Source organism: Corvus cornix, chromosome 5 (assembly GCF_000738735.6).
Source record: "Corvus cornix cornix isolate S_Up_H32 chromosome 5, ASM73873v5, whole genome shotgun sequence".
Classification (NCBI taxonomy): Eukaryota; Metazoa; Chordata; class Aves; order Passeriformes; family Corvidae; genus Corvus; species Corvus cornix.
Genome location: NC_046335.1, coordinates 26,435,691 through 26,449,147, shown reverse-complemented (window position 1 = coordinate 26,449,147; position 13,457 = coordinate 26,435,691). Strand labels below are relative to the sequence as shown.

At 37.3% G+C, this 13,457-nt stretch overlaps 1 protein-coding gene across 5 annotated transcripts in view; it reads left to right on the top strand.

Moving 5' to 3' along the window:
* NPAS3 (neuronal PAS domain protein 3) overlaps positions 1 to 13,457 on the top strand; it is a 602,217-nt gene that overhangs the window by 81,592 nt on the left and 507,168 nt on the right. For 2 of the 5 annotated variants that reach the window (XM_039553020.1, XM_039553022.1), the window contains exon 2: positions 2,316 to 2,405. The exons of the other annotated variants lie outside the window; for them this stretch is intronic. In XM_039553020.1, the coding sequence (XP_039408954.1) occupies positions 2,316 to 2,405 (90 nt within the window). The remainder of the gene's footprint in view (positions 1 to 2,315; positions 2,406 to 13,457) is intronic. 5 annotated transcript variants of the gene reach the window in all.

Genomic DNA, 13,457 nt, shown 5'->3' with positions numbered 1-13,457 from the left:
TTCAATTTCTGTGTCATCTGAAAAAAGAGCAAAAAATAAACCAACCAAACAAAAGCTGGCTGACATGTATTCTACACATGCTTGGTGCAGTGAATACTTATTTAGGACCTATTTAATCACAAGGGTGTTCAAATCCACATCTTCCACTTCCCCAAAGAATACTATAACTGCTTCAGAATAAAGGTTTTCTGGAGTGAGCTGTATTCTGCTGCACTTGTTTAACTGCTCAAGTAATAGCCAGTATTTACTATTCCAGACTCATTTAGCCAAAGAAGTGGTTGGAAGAAAGAACATAATTCTGAAGGCCTGTGATGAGGGCACTCATCTGGGAAGGATTCTGATAGTTTTTGCAAGGATTGCTTATGCATTTTTTAATAACTCTTAATACAACCTGCTCTCACTGTCTCACTTTGTTTCATCCAATGAATCCTGACTTTTTTTCTTTAATAGTGCTGTTGTTTTAGTGGGAGGAGTTAACATGTCCCTCGTTTTAGGAGTCTGTGGTAATTTTTGGAGAGTGGAAGATGTGTGTTTGAGTATCCTCTGGCTGAGGCATTGAGAGACTTGTTCTCCAGTGTCTTTGCTGAAGCAATGAAAAAACAGGCATCTCTTCTAGTCTTGTATCACAAAGCAAAAAACAAACAAACAAAACAAATTACAGAAGGAGTTAAATTTGGACAATTCATCAGCCAGTGTGATGATGGACTAAATATTTTGAATCTTGAGTTTTCTTTGATGTAGACATTTCTGTGTGATGAAAAGGGAAGGGCTTGTGTCTCCCAGGCACTCACGACATAGAGGAAATTCTCCTATATCCCCTGTACTAGCTGACATGGTTCCCTGCAGGTAGCATTTGTGCTTTAAATCCCATTTTAAGATACTTAAATTTCTTTGCATGGCGTATATGGTACTTAGACATCTAACTTAAAGGCCCCAGGTATCACAATAAATAAGTCTCTCTGATAATGTCTTAATTAGTGAATGCAGGAATATCCCAGAATTCAGAGGTATTTGGTCCTGCCTTCATCATAGACCTGTCTCCTTTCTTCTGCCTCTGGGGTCCCACGGGGCAAAGCAGTGCTGAGGCCTGTTTAGACCAGGTTTCTACTTTAAATGAGCAAGGGACTAGGGCTGTAAAGACATGAAATTGTTTGCACTTGACACACTGTAGGAGCAGTCTTATTGAGGAAGGTCCTCAGTTTCCACAGTAGATAACTTTCCATTTGCTTGTAGAGCTTGTAGCTGGAGAATGATACTAATTTTTTTTCTCAAACCTGCAGTCTCAAATTACTGTTGAAACAATTTTAAAAACCAAGATTAGCTCAGAGATGTTAATACTATAAAAATAATGATAACATAAAATAATTCTCTATTCACTAGAATATTTATTTATAAAAAATCTTAGCCTAAAATTCTGCATTTGAAAAATCTGTAAAATTTCTCAAATAATTTATCCCTACTCCAGTGAAATACTATTAAATTACAAGGGAAGAAGGTATTAATTTGTGGAAGATACAAAAGCATCTAAAATGTGTTTTTATCCAGAGAAGAGGGAGGAAAGAAAAGAAAGAAAATTGGTGGGTACTGTTTTGTGTGCAATTCCCAAGTATATTTTAAAAACAACATTGAATTTTTATAGCCAAATTATATTTTCTGCTAACGCAGAGCTGGGGAGGGATGAATAAGAGAATGATTGACAAATCTTTTAGGGCCTGATTTTACAAGATGCTGCGCACCTCCTGATTGCTGCCAATCACTTTCCTTTTCTTTCACTCGATCCGAGAACATATGGCATTATTCAGATGGTGCTGAGCACCTTCAATCACAGTCCTCATAATACCACAACATCCTCATTCTGTGCAAATGTGAGAATTGCTGTTGACATTTTAAATTGGAGGGTTATTTGGTCTTTGTCTGGACAAACTCCCAGCTGACATAAATGAATGTTCTGCCTGAGGAAGGATTGAAACAGTAAACAATAAATAATCAATTTTATAAGCACTACTGTATATATACAAACTACATGAAGTATCAATTTGATTTATAAAATTCCATACCTCTTCCACTTTTATTTGATGGGGAAAAAAGCACCATTCTTGTGGAGAATTGAAGTTCAGTTTACTCTCAGTGCAAATTTTGAAAAGTGGAAACTGTGGGTGTTATGTGCACAAGGCAGTTGATTTAAAGAGATCAGAAAGGCATTTAATTTAAAAATAAAACTTAAAAAATCAATTTCAACATACTGATTTGTCCTGCATTACAGTTACCTGTAGAGATCCTCTAGTCATGTCTATCTGTTTTTGATGCCTCTACAGAATAACTGTCCAGCATCCTCTGCCCAACCAATCAGAATGTAGGAAAATCTACCGATATGACGGAATCTACTGTGAATCTACCTACCAGAAGTATGTTGAAATCTGTGTGAGTCTTGCCTCTAGCTCGTGCATTTAGTGCTCGTGCTCTCCTGCTATTCAGAAATTACACGTGTGTTGAAACTCTACACTTGTGTGCAAAACCTCTACAGCAGGGACAGAAGTATGTTGTTTCATTCTTTGGGATTGTGCTCTAAAAGCTAAAAAGCAAATAAAAAACCCTAAGACTTTACTAAATCTCTTAGGTATGCTTCTGTACAGTGCAATAAACAAGAGTGTACACGCTAGAAAATCTAGGCAAAATGTATTGCACAGGTGCTTCACATCTTAGGGATTTGAAAGGTGTGTTATGTATAAATTAGCTGTCACTTTTTTTCAGTCATGTAATGGAATGATGAGTTGTAATTTGCATAATCCTTTAAGAAGTCAAATTATACTGTCATGTAGCAGACTTAACATGCTAGCTAGGATTTCATAGCTTTGAAGCTAATTAGTATGTACCTTACAGGACAGTTAAATTGAAGTTGAGTCCTCTTTCTTTGCAGTCATTTGCCTTTGTCCGTTGCCCTAACAGAGCCCGCTTTTGTGCGTAACTCAAGATCATTACTGGTGCTTCTGACAAAAAAGCTTTTGCTCTGGGCAGGCAAATGCAAAGTGCTTGACTTCTGTTAGTTTCGCAAGCAGTGAAATTTCTATTTTACTGCAACAAGGATTTAATTATCTATTTCGACATAGAATCAAAAAGTATATATTTAACAGGTGTATTGCAGATGATTTTGTATTAATATATTGCAAATGCATTATGAATTCTCTGTTATCTCACTGGATTTTGAAACTGCATTCTGTCACTTAGTGTTTGCTTTTCATGCTCCAACTATATTCCTGTTTTGTGTACCAGTGTTACCATTATCATTCTCTGTATAACATTTCATTTTCCAATCACCCCTTAACTTCTAAAAATTACTTGTACTTTGCATTAAAACAAAATGTTTCTTTGGCAAGGGCAGTCATACTCATTATGGTTTTTGGATCATATTCTCTCATTCCCTCTTTTGATTCTATAACCTGCTGCTTGTTTCCTGAATCTTTTCTCTTAGTAATAGGTACAACCACATCAGTAAAAGCTGTTACTTGGATGTAAATGAAGACTATCGTTTTGGTTTACAGAAGTGAGAGGAAAAGAGAAATCTAGATTTATCAAAATAATTACAGCATCAGTGTAACTTGGTGAGCCAAAATGAAAATCTGACCTCTTGCTTGGCTTTTTTTTTGTGAATGGCTACTTTTGGTGTGAGAATGATTTATTCCTGATTTACATAGACAGAAATACTTCCTGGACATTCTGAATTTTTTGTGGCTTTTCCCTTCTATCTCTCTAAATAATGGCAGTGTCCAGGGTAACTGAAGCAGTCTACATATAGTATGATTTTAAATGTCACCACAGAACTTAATTTCAGTGGTTTTACTTCTCTTGTAATTTCAGTAAGCGTAAAAATATATTCATTTATTTAGACGTATGAAACAGATTTGTTGTGCACTATTTATATCAGTTTTTAGAACAACTTCAAGATTTTGAAACTTTGTGGAAATAAGAAAACTTGGCACAGTTTGTCATGAGTGTTAAATACGGCGATGGCTTCACTCTGAATGCTGCAGTATAGTTGATTATCTTCATTTTGTTTTTTTAAATTAGATAGAATTTACAGCCAGTATAGTTAAAACCAGCTATCTGTGCTGCCCACAAAATGAAAGAATTGATGTTCCTTTGCAAATGCAAATAAACATCGGCAAAATAGCTTTTCTGGGAAAGAAAAAAAAAGTAAAAATGCAAAAATCCGACTTGTCGTGAAACAGTGTTGATTTTGATATGTTTTGTCATTCCTGAAATGTGAATTATGAAGTATTATAGCCCAGTTCACTTTGCTTGTAAAAAACATGGATTATTTTTGGGATGCTAGCAGCTAGATCTTTAGAAAGATATAGAGTCCTTTTTGATTAGTGAAATTTTCTCTCAGTACTTCTTCCACACTGCTCAAGGTCTCTGAGGCATTCTTTATGTCTTCTTCCCAATGGATGTTTTTGGTACTTTTTCCCATAGTAATTTATTTCCAAAAATATAATAACAAGTTACTGAAAACTGCTCACTAATCAAGCCAAAAAAAAAAAAAAAATTCAAGCTATTTTCGTGACACTTTTAAAGCTTTGACTCTAGTGTTTAAAGACATATGAACATTTGGTACTAGATGTTCATGTGCATCTTGTATGCTCAGTCTTTCCCCTGATTACGTTGGGAAAGGAAGAATGGATCTAAAAATGCCACTGGCTGTCAACAGAAATGGCTGCGTGATTCCTTTTTCATGAAGGATAATTTCTGGGCTGGGCACAAAGCAGCAAACCGCTTATTGTGAAAGCTAAGGGAATTTTAAGGGCTGGCCAGGCAGAGTAGGACAGGACAGAGAATCATGGGTTTTGGAACTTGACTTTTTTCCCCTCTACCTCATTTTAAAATTAAAAGAAGTATTATGCAGAGCCTACTCTGGATTTATGCTTGAGCATGTACCCGCTAAAGGTATTTTGTGTAAAGTTACTTAGCAGTTGAAATCGAGATATTCTGATCCTTTCTGTAAAGATTTTAGAGGCTCATACCATGACCTTCTATGCCAAAAGTACTTTTCAGAAAATGTTTGTGGAAGTGACATTTTAAAGCAAATTTTAGTGCTAATACATACTGGAAATAACAGTTTGTAAAAGTTCTTTAAAGTATGGATTAGTAAATACATTCTAGTGCTATTAAAAAAAAATATTGCAAAAAGCTTTTTGCAGCACAAGTTCCTGAGGAACTGGACTATGGTTACATTGGCTAATATGTTCAAAATGGGCAAAATAGTAAATATTCTTATACAGATTTCTCTACACCCTTTATGATATTCTTGCAACTGAGTCTCACAGCTGCTGCTGGATCCCTCACTTGGAGTGGAGTGGAACATAGTTTCAAAAGTTGGTGGCAAAAGACAACAGATTCCTCCCCTCCTACATTGTCCCCCACCTTGGTTGCCATGGGCCCAAGGGGTTTTTTTAGGTCACTAAACATGTAAATGTGCTCTTTAAAAAGATCTGAAGTAAGCTTCAAAATCATTACAAATAATTTCTGTGTTCACTAGTGGTAGGGACTTGTCTCAAGCTATGGAGGTAAAACCAGAGGCCTGTCAGTTACTGGCCTGGAATACAGCTGTCCATCAAGTCCTGAATATTTCCCCTTTTCCAGTCCCCTCAGCTGTAGCAAGGTATGTCCAGGCTCTTTTTTTGGTGATGTCAAACAAAATTGTCAAAAAGAAATATTTCTTTTCAGTTCTAACTACTTCACTGTAACCAAACTGCCAAGGTTTTTCCCTCCGCCCAGATTGAAAAATCTTTCTTCTGCTTGCTCAGCCACTCCTGGTTTGCCCTCTTCCTCACCTTTATGGAGTGTCAGTGAACAAACCATGGGTAGATTATCTCCAAAGACAGATGAAGAGGAGCAGAGCTATGTGCTCATGTTCTTGTTTTACTTGTTGCTAAATTACAAAGAATACTGGCATGTCAGAAAAGAGGGGTTTTGCTTGTCTGCAGGGAATCAGTACAAGCAGAGGATGTCTCAGCATTTTTTTTGTTCTTAGCCTGGAAGTCACTTCACCAAATGACCATTCAGGATATCACCTGGGTGGCTATTGTGTGTTATCTCCCAGGCAATGGTGGAAGAATCATCTCTTCCTTACTTTTTTCCTGTCCATATTAAGGAGACTTAAAAGTCATGTCTTTCTTAAGGAATATAGACAACAGGGAAAAATTCTGTGGTAACTATTTCTCCTGAAATCAAGAGCGTGGAATAAATATGTAAGGAAAACACCTAGTTCATTTAAATCCCACAAATACAGCTACAGTCTTACTAGCTGTTTTCATTTCTCTCAGCAAGTTAGTGAAAAGAACATAGAAAGAAGGCTCAGTGATTTCAGTCTAAGGGGAGCAATCTGTCCTGGAAGGGGTAGCTTGGTTACGTACACATTTTCATCCTGAGCCTGTAAATGTTCAAAGCATCCAAACTTGATAGACCAAAGTAAGCTCCTGTCAGACTCCATGTTGACTCAAACCCATAAATATTTGTACAAATGAGAAAAGGAGGTGCAAGCCTAAACTTTCATTCCATTCAGCCTCTAAAGGCTTAAATTCCATTTTATGTATTTATCAGTTTGATATAACAAAGTCAGGATTGGTTTGCATACATGAGAAACCTAATGGCCATACTAAACACAAATGAGAATATAAACCTTTCAACAGGCCAAATAGCTCTCCTGGGGTTTCTAGTGAGGGAATTAAACCAGATGCAGAGCGTGGGAAGATGGGTACTTGAAGTGGTCTGTAGTGCCCATCACCACCTTAATGTGGACAAAGCTGCAAAAAAACTGCAGAAGAGGAGCTAGTGGTTCCAAATGAAGAGCCTTTAACTTTGTCAAAGTGGGTTAGAACTCCCAACTGGCCCCTTGGCAGCTGGGTCTGCTGGTTCAGGTCAGTACAGTCATTTAAGCATCATAGAAAGGTTGATGATGGATGAGCAGTTGCTGTTTTCTCCATCTTGTTTCTTAGTTGTGGTGCTGCCCATATTGCCTTAGAAAGACATAAGGCTTTTCAGAAATTTTTTTTGTATATTCTGACTCCTCTGATACTATATAGCTAAAGAAAAGATACACTAGTCTTAAACAATTATTTTAGCTCCAGGAAAAATATATAACATGTAAGACAAGGATTATCATTCAGGCTAATGCTGCAGGGTACGTGAGTATTTTTTCCAATAATGGCTTCAGGATCCCATGTTTAGGGGTTAACTTAAGAGAGAAATATTGAAGAAGCTGCTATTTAGTTTGCTCTGCTCTCGTAAAACAAGAAGGAGAGGCCACAGTGGATTTCATTTTGTGGCAATGTTCTGTCACTTCACAGCTTGATTTTACTTCTCACAATGTGAATTTAATAGATGTATTTGAAGAAGATTCTAGGTATCTCCTCTTCATAAATTTGACCTCTCAGAAAATATTGAAAGCTTACAACCCCATTCATTCTCTATCAGCAAATGGCAGAGAAGCCACTGCTATACTCATGTGTGACAGGCTTTTGACATAAGTCAACTGATCCTTACAGCCTCAGTGTGAGGCTGCCTGGAAAAACTTTATCCCTGTTACCTGCCTATGTTTGCTCTTGCCTTTGTGTAGCATTGAGCATATCTGTGGGTTCTCTGTGCTGAGGTGTTCTGGAAGTCTTTTACAGGTAGGAAAACGGAGTCGTTAACCAAATTTAAAACATGTTCAAAAGTGAGCCAACGTCACCCTTACACATAAGACGTGAGTGGGCTTTCTCTGGGTTAGAAATGAGATTAGCTGTGGCACTTTAAAATGATTAATGATCACTGGCTATTAAGTTGAACATCTAATCCTTGGCTGATTGGAGCATTTGAGAGAACAGCACTCAAAAATACCATTTTTTAGTAACAGAAATTTTGTCATATTTTGATTATGATGCAGTTAGATGTTGCACTGGCTTTAAAGTTTTACTTTGAGATTAAAGGGATGAAACCTGAATAGAGAGTAGGTGTGATGCATACTCGTTACATGAAAATTTTCTTCCACTGAAAAGTAAAGGACCATATTTAGATTTACAAAGTGCAGTTCAGTCTATAGTTCAATACAAATTTTGAAGATTCACTTAAACTTTGCAGGATCAAATTTTAATACATATTCTGAGTTAAATTCTGAAGTGAATTTGGTATTGGTCAGTTGACAAATTAGGCAATTACCTTTGTTAAACTGTCTGGGTCTTCAGGTTCTGTAACCACACCCTTTCAATAGGGTATTAGTCACAGTTAGCTAATTCCCTGTTGAGACAGGTTTTTTGATGTTGTACTGAAATTGCTTTTGCATTTCTTTCTCACTTCAGATATGAAGGGGTCTTTGTGTGTTATTTGTTTCATAGGGTTTTCTGAAGGTTTTTTTTATGCTGTGGTTTTGTAGTGTTTTGTCTTTTTTTTTTTTTCACAAGTCATATTACTGGTTTCAGAAATGGAAAGATCAATTCAAATTATCTGTGACTGAGCTATTCTGTGTATTCAGCAAGGTTTCATTTTTCCCATGCTCTTTCAGTAACTTGCTGCTTTGCACAAATACAGAAGCATTAATACAAAATATATAGAAAATATGACTTGGGAAGGGAGTGAGCAGTTCATTTGGCTTACTAACAGCTTAAATGATCATTCCACAAGCTGGGATAAGGGGAAGTAATTATCCCACAAATACAAGGAGCTAGCTAAATACCTGCCATAAAGCTCACATAAGTGGCAGGAGTTGCAGTGACAAAGCTGTCCTGGAGCATTTTAAGTATGCTTTTGAATGATAGAATTCCAACTCTTTGTCTTCATCTGCTTTACAATAACAATATAAGATACTGACACAGTCTTGTAACTTCTAGTTCTTTTTAGAAGGAAAATGCTGATTATAAAAACTTCAGAAGAAAGAAAATCCTGCTTCTCTTTAGATGAACAGTGCTTACTAGAAGTTAAAGTATCGTTACCTTATTTTCTGAGTTTTTCTAATTTTATGTAGCAGAAGCATGCAAAATCCAGCATTAAGAAGCTGAAAAGTTCTCCTTTAATATTCATGATACTCCTCATTTCCTCCCACCTCTCTATTTAAATATCTGTAGACAGTAAACCAGTGATCATTTATCCTCCTCCTTGACACGGGTTTCTCATTTCTAACAAGGCAACTTTTCCAGAATTTGAATGCTTCTTGTAGCTGATTAAGGCTTCCTAGTTTGAATACTAGTATAGTCCATTAGTTGTTCCTGTGGGAATGCTCAGGATCACAGATATAAACTAGAACCATGTTGTTACATGCTGTTTGAAAAGAAAGATTCTCTGTCTCAACATCAGTAGTGATTTATGTAATCCTTTCCTATTGCTACTCCATGCTTACTTCCTTGTACATCAAAGAATCTTTTTCACCACTCTAGCCAGGGTATTGCACTGTAGGTTAATATTAATTTGGTTATCCACCATCATCCATATGCCTATTTCTAGCTTATTATATTGTCTTTGTTTGGAATGTGTGCTCTGAGTTATGAGATAGACAGCTTTGTGCTCAGCTGTGTTAAAACACATCTTATTCAGGTGAGCCCAGGCTGCCATGAAATCTGTGCAACTGACAACTCCCCGGTATTTACCATTTTATTATCTTTTGTGTCATCTGCAAATTTTACTGGGAAGGATTTCATGTTTTCTTTCATATCACTGATTTATTCTCCTGCACAGGTACTCTGTAGGGAATAAAGGGCTCATGGAGTTCTTTCCCTGCACGGAGTACTTGGGGTAGATCTAATCCATATATCAGAGCTGCTGGTCATAATGTCTGGGAGCAGATTAGGGCTGCCGGCACTGATGAGTTGCAACCAGGCAGGGGCAGTGAGTCATGAGCACACTCTTTACTTGCAGCAGTACGAGATGGCTTCAGCCTTCTTTCAAGTAATGTGAGGCTTGTTTTGCATAGTGATGTTGTTGAAATACAGAGACAATTCTCCTTTGAAAATTTGTGCGCTCGTAGTGACGGCTACTAGTGAATTTCCTTTTTTTTTTCTTTTTCTGAAAGCTGTTTCTGGAAACAAAGCTAAATTATTTGCAAATGGTTAGCAAATTTAGTGATTGTGTTTCTCTAAAAAGAATAGCAAATAGGTGGTTTTTGGAAATCCTGAAATCTTTCATATTAGTTTTCTTCCTTAATGAATTATTTTAAATTTCTTTTCAAATTGGTGCTTTTATTTAGAACTACATGTGTTTTTCAGATGACTAGAATATTAAATGATGAAGTCAGCAAGCGTAAGGCTTTATTGAAAAAAAAGTTCAGAGTTTACTAAAAATGAACCTTTCGGTTAACATTTCATTACTCATTTTTTCTCCACCTCCCAAAATGGAGGAAACCTCAAAATCATGTTCTAAATATTGTTTTTCTTTATTTGGCTACTTAGAAGCCCTGCACAGTGCTGTATCTTGCCTAATTTTAAGGCTTAAGTTGTGTTATTTAGCAATCAATGAATTCTTCTACCTAGCCATAGGGTTTTATGACGTAAAAGTGACACAGCTCATTTCACACCCAGATACAGGCATATTGCTAAACTTTGAACTTATTTATAAAGAAACTGGTATAACAAACATGCTAAAATTCCATTATGATAGTGATACCTGTAGTCAGTTTACAGCATTTCTGCTGATTTGCTTTCACTTTGAGACAAATAGTGCTCCAGTTAAAACACACAAATATTTAGCAAAGTCTGCATCATCTCAAACTGGTATACAGAAGACAAGATTTGCATTGCATTTTGTAAAATTTTATTTTTGTTGTTGTACAGCTATTTGTTAGGTGTTTGTGGTCTTAAAAGTTCCATGTTCACGTGCACATGTGTACATATATGCACACACATGGAATACACACTTCTGAAAAGAAAGAAAATTCAGTAATTTTAAGGAAAGAGACAATGAGGTATAAAGCATACTTCTACCTGAGTGCATAAGGAAGTTGGCAATTTTTAATTGTTTTAGGCATGAAGTGATTCTGTGTTATTGTTCCAAAAAACCTAACAAAAAAAAATCCCAACCCAACTCCAAAACAACAAATAGCAAGAAAACCACTGTACCATATGAACTAAAAATTATATAATTAAGATTTGCCCTTAATTTCTGGTAAATAGGGAATAAATTTCTAATGGATACCAAACAAAAAATCTGGTCAACAAGAAGGAAAGATACAGTCTGTCACACTTCAAACTTTCGGCTCACTGAGCAACAGGAGACCCATGCAAGGAGATAACTTTGCCTGTTATAGTTGCTTTGAACTTTGTCTTACAGTTCCATAAGTGACGTTGGGTCTGTGCCATCTTTGAGATTGCAGACTGTGATGCAGAGTAGTTTAAGATGCTGCATCATGTACCATTTAATCAGGCTGCACTACTTAGAGTATGTGTTGTGTACTGGGAATAATTTGTGTGTAGTCTTTCCAGCTGCATCTATATAAAAGGTGAAATTCCCCTACCTCCACACAAAAGTCAGCTAAATGGACTGTGGGGAATGGAGCAGCAGTTGAATGAATTAATTTCATGTAGCTGTCCGTAGCTAGCTGTGACACTGCAGTGTGTTTCCTCTACGGCTGACTCACAGCCAGGATCTGTACACATCTTTGTGGCAGGTCTTGGGCTGCTGAATTTCTATGCGTTGGTCAATTGTCTCCTTACCTAGAAGTGTCCTGTATAGTTTTCCACCCTTTTGCTAAATTCCAGTGACTCATTTACATGCCGAGAGCAGTAGTCCTGCAAGCCTTGTGACTGCATTGGACTTCATTAATTATGGTTATTACCTTTGCTACCTCTAATGCCGCTGCAGTGTCAGGAGAGGAAATGTCTCCTTCTGCATATCCTTTCATGTAAGCCACTGTACCTCCTGCTTCACAGGGCTGGAAGAGAGGGGCTGTTGAGCAGCTCCCCTTTCCCCTGTAGAAAATCTGGCATTTCTGGAAGTACTCTGCTGGTGATTCTCAGTGATGAACATATAGGTCCAGGCACAGGGAGTCAGTGCGAAGGTTTTCAAGCTGTAAAAGACTTTGTGTAACCAGTCACACTGCAGGTTGCAATGAGTTTGGCAGCCTGGTGGTGCTGAGGCTGTCTGGATGCATCACAGGGTTGCAGACACTCTCTGCACTGGGCTGTACACTAGGCAGCCTGTCACCTGAGTAATTAGTGACCAATACTGATCAATGGATTGGTTGTAACTTGCTGTGGTACAGCATGTACCATTGCTTTGTCTAGCAGTATTTTCTTTGCCTCAAGAATGCTGCTGTGCTCTACATTTTGAGCTAGATGTTTTACTAAAAAGGGCATGTGCTAACTTTGCAGGTTGGATTGAATGGATTTTGTTATTCAGTAGGTACAGAGGGAAATACTGAGCTAAGAGCAGAATACAAGCCAAGTCTATAGTATATTTTGGTATAGCTTGATCAATCTCTAAGTGATGTAGTATCCCAATTGGACAAAGATCCATCAGCAGAAACTGCTATAGCATATACTATTTTACTTGCAAAACCATTCTTTTATTGATATTGCTTGTTTTGCTAATAAGTGATGACTTTCCTGTATGAGTCTAAAGCTGATCCTTGCTGATATAGCTGATTACATGCTTAGTGCTTTGCCACAGTGGTGTACCAAGATTGCTCTATTGGCAAAATGCTCCTAATGCCGACCTCATCTGATTTTAGTAATTCACTATTCTTGATTTCAGAGCTCAACAAAATAAGACTCCTATTGTAGAATTTGAAGGGACATTAGTTGCTCCTCGACTCTGTACTGAATAATCATTGGGATAAAGAGACTCAAGAGCTGTATTGCATTTAAAAATCAATCCTATTTTTCATAATATAATTAAATTTTTTGTCATTTCAGATATTCTTGTTGTAGACTTGCATTAAGGGTGAGAAATCTAATCTTCTTAGTTGCTTGACATATTTTACTTATTTAAGTTTTGGTCTCCATAGAATCTTGCTGATGGTGTGATTTGCCTGACTGTGATAGTGGTAAATCCCACATGGTTGATCTCCTTTGCCTTGAAATCAAATGATGTAAACAAAAACTTTCCAAAAGTATTCTGATCTTTTTCACCCCCTCAAAAATCTCTCAACCAGTATTGAAGTGAAAAGCCTGGCAATCGTAATCTAGTCAGGCACAATGCCTTGCTGTGTGCTTTGGGCAACACCTAGATCTTATGCGTAAGGGAGCATTTTATGGTTATCACAGCAGGAGGCCTTCTTGCTTCCAGGGGCAGCAGCTTTTAGAGCTGCTGCATTGCTGCTTGATTACTGGTGATGGTTGTGTTACATGCTGGACCCAGCGTGACTGAGACAGTTCTGATTCATATCACTCTGGGGAGCATCAGGCATGTATCCAGACCATGCATCAGCATCAGTGGTGACTGTGGCATTGAAATTGCTGGGAAAGGCATGGAATCAGATAATCGCCCATAAAGGAGTA